We start from the raw sequence: 16300 nt of genomic DNA on the forward strand, positions 1-16300 counted from the left end.
ACAAGAGAAGGAAAAGACCTACAATAACAAACCCAGAACAATGAAGAAAATGGGAATAGGAACATACATATCAATAATTACCTTAAATGTAAATGGATTAAATGCTCCCACCAAAAGACACAGACTGGCTGAATGGATACAAAAACAAGACCCATATATATGCTGTCTACAAGAAACCCACTTCAGATCTAGGGACGTATACAGACTGAAAGTGAGGGAATGGAAAAAGATATCCCATGCAAATGGAAATCAAAAGAAAGCTGGAGTAGCAATTCTCACATCAGACAAAATAGACTTTAAAATAAAGATGATTACAAGAGACAAAGAAGGACACTACATACTGATCAAGGGATCGATCCAAGAAGAAGATATAACAATTGTAAACATTTATGCACCCAACATAGGAGCACCTCAATACATAAGACAAATACTAACAGCCATAAAAGGGGAAACTGACAGTAACACATTCATAGTAGGGGACTCTAACACCCCACTTTCACCAATGGACAGATCATCCAAAATGAATATAATAAGGAAACACAAGCTTTAAATGATACATCAAACAAGATGGACTTAATTGATATTTATAGGACATTCCATCCAAAAACAACAGAATACACATTTTTCTCAAGTGCTCATGGAACATACTCCAGGATAGATCATATCTTGGGTCACAAATCAAGCCTTGGTAAATTTAAGAAAATTGAAGTTGTATCAAGTATCTTTTCTGACCACAACACTATGAGACTAGATATCAATTACAGGAAAAGATCTGTAAAAAATACAAACACATGGGGGCTAAACAATTTAATAACGAAGTGATCACTGAAGAAATCAGAGAGGAAATCAAAAAATACCTAGAAACAAATGACAATGGAGACACGACGACCCAAAACCTATGGGATGCAGCAACAGCAGTTCTAAGAGGGAAATTTATAGCAATACAATCCTACCTTAAGAAACAGGAAACATCTCAAATAAACAACCTAACCTTGCACCTAAAGCAATTAGAGAAAGAAGAACAAAAAACCCCCAAAGTTAGCAGAAGGAAAGAAATCATAAAGATCAGATCAGAAATCAATCAAAAAGAAATGAAGGAAATGACAGCAAAGATCAGTACAACTAAAAGCTGATTCTTTGAGAAGATAAACAAAATTGATAAACCATTAGCCAGACTCATCAGGAAAAAAAGGGAGAAGACTCAAATCAATAGAATTAGAAATGAAAAAGGAGAAGTAACAACTGACACTGCAGAAATACAAAAGATCATGAGAGATTACTACAAGCAACTCTATGCCAATAAAATGGACAATCTGGAAGAAATGGACAAATTCTTAGAAATGCACAACCTGCCAAGACTGAATCAGGAAGAACCAGAAAATATGAACAGACCAATCACAAGCACTGAAATTGAAACTGTGATTAAAAATCTTCCAACAGGGCTTCCCTGGTGGCGCAGTGGTTGGGAGTCTGCCTGCCGATGCAGGGGACACGGGTTCGTGCCCCGGCCTGGGAAGATCCCACATGCCGCGGAGCAGCTGGGCCCGTGAGCCATGGCTTCTGAGCCTGCGCGTCCGGAGCCTGTGCTCCGCAACGGGAGAGGCCACAGCAGTGAGAGGCCCGCATACCACAAAAAAAAAAAAATCTTCCAACAAAAGCCCAGGACCAGATGGCTTCACAGGTGAAATCTATCAAACATTTAGAGAAGAGCTAAACCTAACCTTCTCAAACTCTTCCAAATATAGCACAGGGAGGAACACTCTCAAACTCATTCTACGAGGCCACCATCACCCTGATACCAAAACCAGACAAAGATGTCACAAAGAAAGAAAACTACAGGCCAATATCACTGATGAACATAGATGCAAAAATCCTCAACAAAATACTAGCAAACAGAATCCAACAGCACATTAAAAGGATCACACACCATGATCGAGTGGGATTTATCCCAGAGATGCAAGGATTCTTCAATATACGCAAATCAATCAACGTGATACACCATATTAACAAACTGAAGGAGAAAAGCCATATGATCATCTCAATAGATGCAGAGATAGCTTTCGACAAAATTCAACACCCATTTATGATAAAAACCCTGCAGAAAGTAGGTACAGAGGGAACTTTCCTCAACATAATAAAGGCCATATATGACAAACCCACAGCCAACATCGTCCTCAATGGTGAAAAACTGAAACCACTTCCACTAAGATCAGGAACAAGACAAGGTTGCCCACTCTCACCACACTTATTCAACATAGTTTTGGAAGTTTTAGCCACAGCAATCAGAGAACAAATGGAAATAAAAGGAATCCAAATCGGAAAAGAAGAAGTAAAGGTGTCACTGTTTGCAGATGACATGACACTATACATAGAGAATCCTAAAGATGCTACCAGAAAACTACTAGAGCTAATCAATGAATTTGGTAAAGTAGCAGGATACAAAATTAATGCACAGTAATCTCTGGCATTCATATACACTAATGATGAAAAATCTGAAAGTGAAATTAAGAAAACAGTCCCATTTACCATTGCAACAAAAAGAATAAAATATCTAGGAATAAACCTACCTAAGGAGACAAAAGACCTGTATGCATAAAATTATAAGACACTGATGAAAGAAATTAAAGATGATACAAATAGATGGAGAGATATACCATGTTCTTGGATTGGAAGAATCAACATTGTGAAAATGACTCTACTACCCAAAGCAATCTACAGTTTCAATGCAATCCCTATCAAACTACCACTGGCATTTTTCACAGAACTAGAACAAAAAATTTCACAATTTTTATGGAAACACAAAAGACCCCGAATAGCCAAAGCAATCTTGAGAACGAAAAATGGAGCTGGAGGAATCAGGCTCCCTGACTTCAGACTATACTACAGAGCTACAGTAATCAAGACAGTATGGTACTGGCACAAAAACAGAAATATAGATCAATGGAACAGGATAGAAAGGCCAGAGATAAACCCACGCACATATGGTCACCTTTTCTTTGATAAAGGAGGCAGGAATGTACACTGGAGAAAGGACAGCCTCTTCAATAAGTGGTGCTTGGAAAACTGGACAGGTACATATAAAAGTATGAGATTAGAACACTCCCTAACACCATACACAAAAATAAGCTCAAAATGGATTAAAGACCTAAATGTAAGGCCAGAAACTATCAAACTCTTAGAGGAAAACATAGGCAGAACACTCTGACATAAATCACAGCAAGATCCTTTTTGACCCACCTCCTAGAGAAATGGAAATAAAAACAAACAAATGGGACCTAATGAAACTTCAAAGCTTTTGCACAGCAAAGGAAACCATAAACAAGACCAAAAGACAACCCTCAGAATGGGAGAAAATATTTGCAAATGAAGCAACTGACAAAGGATTAATCTCCAAAATTTACAAGCAGCTCAATATCAAAAAAAAAAAAAAAAAAACCCAATCCAAATATGGGCAGAAGACCTAAATAGACACTTCTCCAACGAAGATATACAGACTGCCAACAAACACGTGAAAGAATGCTCAAAATCATTAATCATTAGAGAAATGCAAATCAAAACTACAATGAGATATCATCTCACACCGGTCAGCATGGCCATCATCAAATAATCTAGAAACAATAAATGCTGGAGAGGGTGTGGAGAAAAGGGAACACTCTTGCACTGCTGGTGGGAATGTGAATTGGTACAGCCACTATGGAGAACAGTATGGAGGTTCCTTAAAAAACTACGAATAGAACTACCATATTACCCAGCAATCCCACTACTGGGCATATACCCTGAGAAAACCATAATTCAAAAAGAGTCATGTACCAAAATGTTCATTGCAGCTCTATTTACAATAGCCAGGACATGGAAGCAACCTAAGTGTCCATCGACACATGAATGGATAAAGAAGATGTGGCACATATATACAATGGAATATTACTCAGCCATAAAAAGAAACGAAACTGAGTTATTTGTAGTGAGGTGGATGGACCTAGAGTCTGTCATACAGAGTGAAGTAAGTCAGAAAGAGGAAGACAAATACCGTATGCTAAAACATATATACGGAATCCAAGAAAAAAAAATGTCATGAAGAACCTAGGGGTAAGAGGGGAATAAAGACAGAGACCTACTAGAGAATGGACTTGAAGATATGGGGAGCGGGCAGGGTAAGCTGTGACAAAGTGAGAGAGTGGCATGTACGTATATACACTACCAAACGCAAAACAGATTGCTAGTGGGAAGCAGCCGCATAGCACAGGGAGATCAGCTCGGTACTTTGTGACCACCCAGAGGGGTGGGATAGGAAGGGTGGAAGGGAGGGAGATTCAAGAGGGAAGAGATATGGGAACATATGTATAACTGATTCACTTTGTTGTAAAGCGGAAACACACCATTGTAAAGCAATTATACTCCAATAAAGATGTAAAAAGAAAAAAGAAAAAGAAAAAAAAACCTTTGTACCTGTTGCCTGTCAAACATCTGCAGAAATGATGCACCAAACAGTATTATGTCAGCTCAGTGCTTTGAGATGATCTCCAAGGCTTAGAACCTCGATAAGACATAATTTAAGAATGGGAGATGCCTGAGAGCTCCTCCTTGTACCTTCCGTGTTGCTCAAATGTGGCCCTGCGGTTTCCAAATGCTACTTGCTCTTTCTCCCCAACATAACTCCCAGGAAAGGTCCTTCCCAGCAATGAGGGACACAAAAATATTTCAACCAAAAGAAAAAAAACCAACCTGATGCTGCATCAGTTATGCTTTCAGAGAAAGATCTTGATCAAAAAGGAGAAATGTGAAAATGGATAAAGCATACTTGATTTTAAATGGAGTGGGAAAGCCACGAAAGGAGAGTTCTTCCCCTTGGTTTCAACTTACACAGCCAGCAGGAAGAAAGATTTTTGTTTGCTTGTTACTAGAGCAATGCTGTTTATTTATTTTCTTTAAATTTTTTTAAAATTTATTTTGTATTTTTTTTTACATCTTTATTGGAGTATAATTGCTTTACAATGGTGTGTTACTTTCTGCTTTATAACAAAGTGAATCAGTTATACATATACATATGTTCCCGTATCTCTTCCCTCTTGCGTCTCCCTCCCTCCCACCCTCCCTAACCCACCCCTCTAGGTGGTCACAAAGCACCGAGTTGATCTCCCTGTGCTATGCGGCTTCTTCCCACTAGCTATCTATTTTACGTTTGCATTTCTCAGTAACAGCAAACGGACCATCACTTGCAACCAATGTGAAACTGCAACAACCCTGAACTCTTGTTCTCCTCTAATGAACTTTTGTTCAAAACAACACTCCCCGGTTTCCTCCCAGATTCCAATAAAAGCTAACCTTCCCTTTGTTCCTCAGATTTGCCTATGGTTCGCCATGGTTTGCTTGTCCCGAATTGTAATTCGTCTGCTATTCCCTCTGCTAAACTCATCTTTGCTTAATAATAACTGTTGTTAATTTTATTTAAGTTTGGCAGACTCTTCCAGAAGCACTTCATAGTGAACAAAGAGGTCTTGCCCGCTCATTTCTTTATAAACTCAGGTATGACAAAATAGCTGTTAAGTAATGGTAAGAAGCTGGGAATAAAGCCCGAGGATATGGCTCGCCCTCTGAGACCGATTATATTTGAGTTGTTAAAGCCAGAACAGAAGCAGCTAAGAGACGGCCAAGGCAAGCCCTGAAGGAAGGTGAATGAGGACAGCTACCACCCCACTTTACCACAACACGCTCCAAACTCATCCTCCTGCCCCCACTTCACAATGTTGAAAAGTTTAATGAGGAAAGAGCCTGTAACGGTCATAAAATATAATCTTTTCACTTTAGTTTTTAAAGTGCAGCTCTTCAAAAATTTCATCTAAAAAGATCATCTGTAAGGGGGAAAAAAGCGCTTAATTTAAACACTGATTTTAAACATCCCCGTAAGTGAATGAACAAAACCTCAGGCTAGGTTTATAAACTCCAGGAGATCCCTGCAATAGGAAAAGGTGGCCTGTCAATAGGTGGCTGCCAAGATGATTTGATTTCAGGGACAGCAGAAGGGACTCCTGCTTTTTTCCTCATGTCTTTCCTCTCACCTATGGCCTCACTGATGCCTGAAATAAATTTTGAGTGTCCTGGGTCCTTCAGTGTCCGTCCGATCCTGCAAAGGAGCTGGGCCTGCCTCACTGTGACTTTGGAGATACATAAGTCTTACCAGATATTTGCCCCTCTGCGTAAGTGAAGAGGTAACGCTTTGCCCTGAAAGCTGGTTTTAATCAGGGGCAAAGCGCACTGAGCACCAGAAGACTAGCTTTCATACGAACAATTCAAAATAAATACTTAAGAGTGACATTAACATGACACAAATAACCACCATACACTCAATGCCTGTCAGAAAATATTATGTATGTATAAATGTTAAGGATGCTACTATCTTCTAGGAGAAATACCAGCCTATATGTCCTCCTTCCCCCATCCCTAACCGCTGCCCTCCCCCCCCAAAAAAAACTTTAGCAAACCTTCATAGCATAGGTGAATTCGCTCTTCTGCTTTTAACTCGGGTTTCTGATCCTAGTCATGTACTTGTCTGGGCTGGCAGCACTCATTACCGTAGTATAAACTGTGTAGCTGAAAATGAGAGGAATTTTAACATATACATCACTTTCTCTAATATTCCAAAGAGGGGAAGAAAAATCCCAAGCTCTTTTCCTAACACTTGGGACCCAGGACAAGAATACAGATAAGATACCCACACATGTCAGGCTATTTAAAAGTTATAATTCAAGCAACCACACTAAGTGTTCTTTCCTATTTTGACAACACTGTGGAAGGCCAAGTTCAAAATTCTCAGACTCCCCAGAGTTCCACACTGTGGCAATGAGGGAGAGCTGGCCTTGGCCTGCAGCCCTGCTCTGTCTACCCCACAAATGGCACATATGTGGACGCTCATCTAGGCTTCATGCACCACCCCCAGCAAACAGCCATCCCTTGGCCACCACCAGGCACTGGACGTCCATGAAGGCTGCACACCGCCACCAGGAGAACACCACCCAGGGAAGTGGACCACGCAGGCCCTGGAAATGGCTTGGGCGCTGTTCAGGACGAGAATTCCAGGGTTCTGGGTACTTGGGCCAGACTCTGAGTGGATTCCTTATATCATGGGAGAGTCAGAGGAAGGCCAGAGTGGGGCCCCGAAAGCTCAGGGATCAAGACAGGGGGTCCACTGGCCCAGATCGAAGGATGAAAAGTACAATGTCACTTACTCAACATTCTGCAGAGCAAGAGACCCAAATAACTTGTGCGCATGCACATACATACTGAGGCTCCTACCCTTCACTCCCTTCAACTACCTTTTGCCCCAGACACCAGCTGGGATGCCTGCTCAAAGCATTGGGAGCAGGGCAGTTTAGGAATAGGCACTGGCACCCCACAACTGAATCAAACACTGGGCTGAAGACAGCACTATGAGAACATGCAAAGCTTGTCAAGGGGAACGAAGGTTCCCTGAACAGGACTTCGGCTGCTTATTTACTTTAGTCATAATTCTTTGTTAAATTTTTTAAAAAATTTTATTATTTTTGGTTGCGTTGGGTCTTCATTGCTGCGGGCGGGCTTTCTGTAGTTGCGGCGAGCGTGGGCTACTCTTCGTTGCCAGCTTCTCATTGCGGTGGCTTCTCTTGTTGTGAAGCATGGGCTCTAGGTGTGCGGGCTTCAGTAGTTGTGGCTCGCAGGCTCTAGAGTGCAGGCTCAGTATTTGTGGTGCAGGGGTTTAGTTGCTCCGTGGCATGTGGGATCTTCCTGGACCAGGGCTCAAACCCGTGTCCCTTGCATTGGCAGGCGGATTCTTAACCACTGCACCACCAGGGAAGCCCTTTAGTCATAATTCTGTTCTCCATCACTGTTTTAATACTGTCTCTGCTTATAGCCACAGCAGAGGATGGAGCTCCACTGCAGGGGACTGTAATTTTGTAGCACAGCACAAGGGGGCAGCATAGAGATACTTGCTTCTGTTCAGACATTTCTAAATATTAGCCTCACACACTGAACAGACGTAGCTGCTGGTAATCTTTACATGTAAAAGGCCTGAGAGTCAGGGATCTGTGTTATTTCTGGTTCACTGGTGCTAGTCATTTAAATGTAGATCCTGTTGGGTTTTCAATTACACAATAAAGAAAAATGCTTCTTGGTAAACCGTTTATAACTTCTGACAATTCTATTTCGACAAAACATTTGCCATTTAAACATTCATAGCCTTTAACTCAGTAATCCTACTTCTGTGAATTCAGCCAAGGAAAATAATACAAAAACAGGGGGGAAATGTACAAATATATTTATTTCAGAGTTTTAATAGAGGAAAAACTAACAACTGGAGAATGTTTAATCCAATTATACTACATTCAATTGGTTATGATGCAGCTATTTAAAATTATAAGGGCTGTTCGCAGCACGGAAAATGCTTTATTAAAATAAATATTAAAAAAATATTTGATTACACTATTAATCTTTAAATGAAATATTTATCATTTATATAACTATTTAAAAAACTATAAGAACACAAAAATAGGTTAACTATTTTTTTTTTTTTTTTTTTTTTTTTGCGGTACGCGGGCCTCTCACTGTTGCGGCCTCTCCCGTTGCGGAGCACAGGCTCCGGACGCGCAGGCTCAGCGGCCATCGCTCACGGGCCCAGCCGCTCCGCGGCATGTGGGATCTTCCCGGACCGGGGCACGAACCCGTGTCCCCCGCATCGGCAGGCGGACTCTCAACCACTGCGCCACCAGGGAAGCCCTAACTATTTTTTTAAATGATTATTAAAAAGGCAAAATTGTGCCCATCTGGAAAGGGTAATGGTGAGTTGGAGCTAACTCCTACAGGCTGTTGAGAGTCAATGGTTAAATATGCAGGAAGTTTATGAGCCAACTGTAAGCTTGAAATAGGCCAGGGTGAGTATTTACACCAAGGAAATCAATAAATGCTACAAATCAGGAGAGTCTTTTGTTTTTGCTCTCTCTGCCCTCAAAGAACTAGTTCACTAGCATAGTGCTAGGTATCATTTGTGACCCAACTAGCTCATTTGTTAGAGTGGGAAAATACTGATTTGCTTTTCTGTAGAAGATTGTTTTAGCTGTTAGAATATCGTTTATGGAATTAATTTTTTAGCAATAATCTTTTTATCTGGACATACTTTAAAAAAATTCAAAGAGATATATTCCTATTACAGTGCAAAATGAACAGAGTAACACCAGTTTTGAAAATGTCATTGTGCCTAAGGAATCTCAGAGCACCCAAATATACAAAAGGTAATCTAGAGGCCGTCAGGAAAACTACTGTTTTATATTTGTGTGAAAGAGGATCATTTCAAAGCAAAAAAATCAATTGGGTATTTGAAACTAAAAATCCCTTTACAAGTTTTATCCATATTAGGCTATTTCTTGAAGAATACCATTTTTGATATTCTTGCCTTGAAGAAAGAAGTAAGGATGATGAGAAAGTAGGAAATGCTGGGTTTTGGAATTTATGGAGGTAAGAGAAGGAGATAAGACTCTGTGATGACTTGCTACCTCTTCTATTTTAGGCCCTACCTCACTGAGCTGGTCGTGGGCACACAGAAGGCAATCAGGCAACACCTTGAGGGGTATGAGGCCACGAAGTGCGGGCTCTTGGCCTATTCAGCCGTGCTGTGATGGTGACGGCGGACCTTCAGAGCTTCCTGTACAAGTTTGGTGGGGTCTGCGTCTCAAGTTTAACTAACCGCTTCCTATGGCAGTGGCAGTGGCAGCCCGGCCCAGCGGTTCATCTCAAAAAAAAGGAGGTGGGTAAAATCCCAGGCTGTAGACCCGAGAAGCCATTGCTCACAGAATGCTACTATCAAGGACACAGGCTAAAAGAGAAACATTAACTTAGGCACTGAATCAGCTGTGAAATGAGCACAGGGGTAGCAGAAACTCCCCGGGAAGATAAAGGAAAGCCAAAGGTATCTAAAGCTTAGTACTAACAGTGAAATTAGGGAGCTCCCAAGCAGCGAAGGTGGTCCCCAGCTAGCAGACGGATTTAGGATGAGCATGTCACGCCCTCCTCCTTCCAGATCACTCTATCCTCCTCACCTTTGTTTTTCTCCATGGACTCCTCACCTGACTTTTGCTACATTTGTTTATCTGTCCCTCCCTGCCAGTAGAATGCTCGTCCCAGGAGAGCAAAGAGTCTGTTTTGTCACAGCTGGCGCCACAGCACCTAGAAAACCTGCTCTGTGGGAGCCCTCAGATCCCTGCTGAGCCAAAGAGTGCAGGGGAGAGTCTACTGTGCCAGGGTGATGTATGAACAGACGTGCTTAACATGTCACTTACTTGTTATAAACCGGAAACACTGACAAAACCTGCATAGGAGAAATCATATTAAAAATGATTAGAAATTTGAAAAGCTTCATGCACCCCAATGTTCATAGCAACACTATTCACAATAGCCAAGATACGGAAGCATCCTAAGTGTCCATCAACAGATGAATGGATAAAGATGTGGTGTACATATACAATGGAATATTACTCAGCCACAAAAAAGAATGAAATTTTGCCATTTACACAACATGGATGGACTTGGAGGGCAATATGCTTAGTGAAGTAAGTCAGACAGAAAGACAAATGCTGTATGCTATCACTTATATGTGGAATCTAAAAAACAATACAAATGAATGTATATAGCAAACAGAAACAGACTCACAGATACAGAGAACAAACTAGTGGGAGAGAAAGAGGAGGGGAGGGGCAAATTAGGGGTATGGGATTAAGAGATACAAGCTACTATGTATAGGGACTTCCCCGGTGGTGCAGTGGTTAAGAATCTGCCTGCCACTGCAGGGGACACGGGTTCAAGCCCCGGTCCGGGAAGATCCCACATGCCACGGAGCAACTAAGCCCATGCGCCACAACTACTAAGCCTGCACTCTAGAGCCTGTGAGCCACAACTACTGAGCCTGAGTGCCACAACTACTGAAGCCCATGTGCCCTAGAGCCTGTGCTCTGCAACAAGAGAAGCCACTGCAATGAGAAGCCCGCGCACCACAACGAGGAGTAGCCCCCACTCGCCGCAACTAGAGAAAGCCCGTGCACAGCAATAAAGACCCAACGCAGCTGAAAAAAACCAAAACCAAAACTACTATGTATAAAATTAGCTACAAATATATTATATGGTACAACACAGGAAATACAGCCAATATCTTATAATAATTATAAATGGAATATAACCTTTAAAAATTGTAAATCACTATGTTGTACACCTGAAATTTATGTAACGTTGTACACCAACTATACCTCAATAAAATAATAATAATAAATAAAAGACTATTAAAAGGTAAGAGAAATACATGCAGAATATCAATAGGAATAAAATAACCACTGAACACTTTGGTGTATCTTGGGGTGACAGAGTTAGACTTTTGAAACCTTTTTTTTCTTTTAAACAAATGAACACGTTACAACTATGCTTTTTTTTTTTTAACATGCAGAAAAACTCAGGTGAAGATGATACTTTAACCTAAATGGTTACAAATTCAGAAAATGTTTTCCTTTTAAATGTTTTCAACCAGGTAAAACTTCTACTTTAATATTGCTTGATTTCAGAAGAGTTTTTTTTTTTTTAAATCACTATTGAGAAAGACACCAAACATTCTGGGTAAAAGCTGGACATCGTGACACAAGTTACCTGAAAAAGCGTCTCCAGGCTGAGGTTTGCCTGGCCCGTGGCATTAAGAGCTTTGATGGCAGGTGTTCTGTAAGGACAATGGTCAAAGGTCACTTGGTACTTCAGGAAACTCCGAATCCCACAAGCTCTCATTTTGGGAGGCTCAATGCAAGGCCTAGCCTCATTATCTCCCTTTCCCCCAAACAGATTCTGGCCCCCATGCATGTTTGCTACCTTGTCTCAAGCCACCATGGTGGAATTAATTCAACCCCGTCTGCTCAAGGAAGCCAGGATGATGAAAATGTTGTCTGTGAATTGAACAGTTGCCACCGAACACACGGGTCAGTAAAGCCAAGGAAAAATATATAACTACTTGCCTTTTGGGGACGCACTGACTTATAATTATAGAATTTTCAAAATTAGAAGGGAAATTAAAGCCCCCCCAAAGTTTATTTATTTAAGTGCAGGGAAATGTTTTCCTTCCCAAAAAGTCTTACATAGAAAACCATGAACCTTGTTCCACCCTTTCCTTTTACAGATGGGTGAACAGAGGCCCAAGAGGCCACCCAGTGAGTCATCAGCAGAGCTAGTGGTGGAATCTAGAACTCCTGACCCTGAGGCCAGAACCAACCTTGTCTTCCCAACACCCAGCCATCTGCCAAGAAGCTCCTTGCCATGCTCTCCACCACATACCACACTCTCCCATCCTGGCCAAGGGCTAAGGTACATTTTCTGGGAGGGGACAGCACCTATAGTCCTCTCCAGTTCCCGTAGCAAGAGGGGCACATTCTCCTGACAGCAAGAAAACACTGCAAACAGAAAGTGTTTAGAGACTACCTTCGGTCATCTCTCTTAGGCACTGGCTTCCAATGGTCATAATTTGTCTCAACTCGGAACCACCTGCAACATAGCACATCATCTTGTCTTAGCCAAGGTCATTTGGGACATAGCTAAAGAAAAAGTATAGAAAAATAAAAAAATACCTCTAGTTTCACCAATTAAAGGAAAAAAAAAAAAAGATTACTGATACAAAATGACCAGAGCCTTTAATTCTACTCACGCTCCATTTAAAGGATCTAGAGGCCATATGTCTGCTGGGCCATCTCTGTTCCTTGTGATGACCACTCCCTCCTGGGGGAATGTGCCACCAACAATGTAATAAACGTCAGCCATAAGGGGAGTCTTGGCCAATTCGTAAACAGCTGCTTCAAAGTTTTCTGATTCACTCAGGGTCTGAACAAAAAAAAACAAACAAACCTGCATTAGGATCATCATACGTGGCAGTTATCCACACCAACTGAGGCACAGCTGGTCCAAAGCACATTCTCCTGCTCTATTAAGCCACGGCTATAATCTTGAACTGCTCTGACCGCATTCTCTTGTCATCAGGGCTCCTGAGAGGGAAGAAGCCTCGATGGAAAGCCAACAGCAGCAGGGCTTTTCTCACAAAAGAAGAGAACTTTGACAAGTTCTCTTTGGTGAGAGACCCGGCTCACCAAACACAGCCTGCATGATTTCGAGGCAGATCACCCTTGCAAAGATCTCCCCATGTTTCTTCATTCATTTGTTCTTTTAGCAGATATTTCCTGAATGCCTGTTATGTGCCAGGCACTGTGCTGCTGTGGGAACAGAGCCGTGAATATGATGGACCCAGTCCTTGCTCTCCCCAGACTTCCAAAGATGGAAGTCAAGCCAACAGGCAATAGAGACACAACGTGATAAGTGTCAACACAGGAGAAGGAGATGCTGTGGAAGTCACAGCAGGGGACCCATCCTTACCCAGGCCATTGAGAAGGTCCCTCAGGGAGGTATGGCATGAGCTGGGGTCGGAGAGACAAACAGAAGTCAGACCAGAGAAAACGGCGGTTGTGGGGTTGGGAGTGGGCGTGGGGAAGAGAGTTGTAGCTCAATGGGAAAGACTGGCAAAGGGCTGGAGATGAAAGACGGCGTGCTGCATTAGAACATCGCGCTGAACTGGGCTTCATCAACACTTCCATAGGTCTGCAGCATGGATGGTTAAGGGGATCACTTTCCAAATATTCAGCTTCAAAAAAAAGACTGAGGGCTTTCCTGGTGGCGCAGTGGTTGAGAATATGCCTGCGAATGCAGGGGACAAGGGTTCGAGCCCTGGTCCGGGAAGATCCCACATGCCGCGGAGCAACTAAGCCTGTGCGCCCCAACTACTGAGCCTGCACTCTAGAGCCCACGAGCCACAGCTACTGAGCCCGTGTGCTGCAACTACTGAAGCCCATGCGCCTAGAGCCCGTGCTCCGCAACAAGAAAAGCCACCACGATGAGAAGTTCGTGCACCGCAACGAAGAGCAGCCCCCTGCTCGTCGCAACTAGAGAAAGCCCGTACGCAGCAACGAAGACCCAACACAGCCAAAAGTAAATAAATAGAAAAATTTATATAAGAAAAAAAGTTTAGGAGAATTTCAAGTCCACAGGGGCTTGATCATTTAGAGCAGGACAAGGAGGGGCCAAAAAGGCTAAACCCGGGCAGGGCCAGATCCTTTCACCAGAGATGTGCTCCTGAAAATGTGCTTTCTGTGGTCAGATTACAAGTTATATGTGGCCTGGAACCCTGCTGACTAATAGCGAACCTAAAGCTGATGTTCCTTTTGTTGTGTGTAGAGCTACCTTCTAACGCATTTGTTTTGTTAATTCAGATACTTGCAAATGGAGATTAAGATATCTGCAATTGGAGATTCTAAAAGGAGGGCACATCTCTATCTGCAGAAAAACATATGTCTTTTATCTCAATTAGCTATTGTGGAAAACTCTAGCCTATGACAAAGATTCTCTTCTTGACCGAACTCTATCCAGGCTCCTGGAGCCCTCTTCTCAACTATGCCTTAACCTCAGCCTATAAAGACTTGGACAAACACTATCACAGCTTCTGACAGCTCAAGGCCACGTTCTTACGATGACTGTAGCCCCCTTATAGTGCCTGCCTGAAAGAACTCAAGGCTTCCCAAAGACTTTACAGCTAATACCTGAAGATAGGGCCCCTATGTCGCAGTCTCTGCGGGAGGGTAGGAGGCTGACTTACTTCACATGGACAACTCCCTCCTTTCTACTTTTGCTAATTTTTCACTTCTGTGACTCTACTGTGCTCCCCTCACCCCCTCCCCATTCCCTCATTCTCCCTTTAAAATACTCAGTCAAGTAGAAGTTAAGTTCCATTCACGCTGGACACTTTTCCCTATTGCAATATTGTACTACTGATAAAAATCTGTCCTTAACACTTTAACTAGTGTCCCACTTTATCTTTGGTACTTATTATCAAAAAAGGTGACAGGCATTTTGTAAACCTTTAAATGCTTATTCTTGTCAGGAGCTTCTTACATTAGAAACAACATTGTTAAATGACACAGCATCACAACATGAACACAGTTTAGAACATGACATTAGGGTGAGGTGGGCTCGACAAGAAAAATACTCACAGTGCGGATAAGCCAGCTGACCGGTGAGTGTCTCTGAAAAAGGGCAGCAATCATATTCTCCCACCACGAGCCTTTATCTGCCAAGGATGGAACAATAAGTATATGCTCGAGTTGCTGCCCCAGAGCCACGTTTTAAAATTCCTAAATCTTGTTTCTTTCCCATAGTACAAGTTGATGTGGGAGAAATGGTGGTGGATGAAGAGTGATTTTATTAGCAACCAATTTTCAAAGATGAAGCCCAAACTGTATGGCAACATATAAACATGTATATGTATATGTGTGAGTGTATATGTGTGTATATATGTATTTCATATGTGTGTATGTGTGGGTGTGTATATATAGTCTTTTACCTGGAAACAATAATTGTGTTAAAGGAAATCATTCTATTATATTACTTCATGCAAAATGAAATTATGTAGCTAATAAGAAAAGTGACTCAACAGTATTTGGAAGGGCTTCCCTGGTGGCGCAGTGGTTAAGAATCCGCCTGCCAATGCAGGGGACACAGGTTTGAGTCCTGGTCCGGGAAGATCCCACCTGCAGTGGAGCAACTAAGCCTGTGCACCACAACTACTGAGCCTGCGCTAGAGCCCGTGAGCCACAACTGCTGAAGCCTGTGCGCCTAGAGCCTGTGCACTGCAACGAAGAGTAGCCTCCGCTCGCCACAACTAGAGAAAGCCCGGGCGCAGCAACAAAGACCCAAATCAGCCAAAAATAAATTAAAATTAAAAAAATAAATTTATTAAAAAACACAGTATTTGGAAGACTGTAGAGCACATATATATTTCAGAACTTTAAGTAAGATTTGGGCTCATTTATTTATTTATTTTTTGCGGTACACGGGCCTCTCACTGTCGTGGCCTCTCCCGTTGAGGGGCACAGGCTACGGACGTCCATGCCCAGCGGCCATGGCTCACGGGCCCAGCCGCTCCGCGGCATGTGGGATCTTCCCGGACTGGGGCATGAACCCGTGTCCCCTGCATCGGCAGGCGGACTCTCAACCACTGCGCCACCAGGGAAGCCCCTATTTTTTTAATGCTTTTTAATATCTTTAAAATTATCTGTAGGGGATTTATTTCCAAAGAAAATTTTTCATTCAAGGAATAAGCATTTCATTCAAGAAATAAGCATCTACTAGCCACCATATCCAGACTTGGTCCAGACCCTTGGAATTTAACCGTAACCAGAAGAAACTAGTGTACCATTAAATAACAAGGTTT

General features: G+C 42.3%; 1 protein-coding gene across 6 annotated transcripts in view; it reads right to left on the bottom strand.

The window, feature by feature from the left end:
• The window catches only part of NAAA (N-acylethanolamine acid amidase), a 35710-nt gene that overhangs the window by 9358 nt on the left and 10052 nt on the right, over positions 1-16300 (bottom strand). For 4 of the 6 annotated variants that reach the window (XM_022599323.3, XM_022599320.3, XM_022599319.3 and 1 more), the window contains 6 exons: positions 15081-15157; positions 12695-12867; positions 12472-12534; positions 11656-11722; positions 10305-10333; positions 6480-6588 (listed from right to left, as the gene is read on the bottom strand). In XM_022599323.3, coding sequence (XP_022455031.1) covers positions 6513-6588; positions 10305-10333; positions 11656-11722; positions 12472-12534; positions 12695-12867; positions 15081-15157 — 485 coding nt within the window. In that variant the 3' untranslated portion in view covers positions 6480-6512. The other 2 variants (XM_022599322.3, XM_022599324.3) reach the window with 2 other exon arrangements.

Source organism: Delphinapterus leucas, chromosome 5 (genome assembly GCF_059928025.1).
Source record: "Delphinapterus leucas isolate spDelLeu-1000000601 "Yukka" chromosome 5, BTC_Dleu_Yukka2, whole genome shotgun sequence".
NCBI lineage: Eukaryota > Metazoa > Chordata > Mammalia > Artiodactyla > Monodontidae > Delphinapterus > Delphinapterus leucas.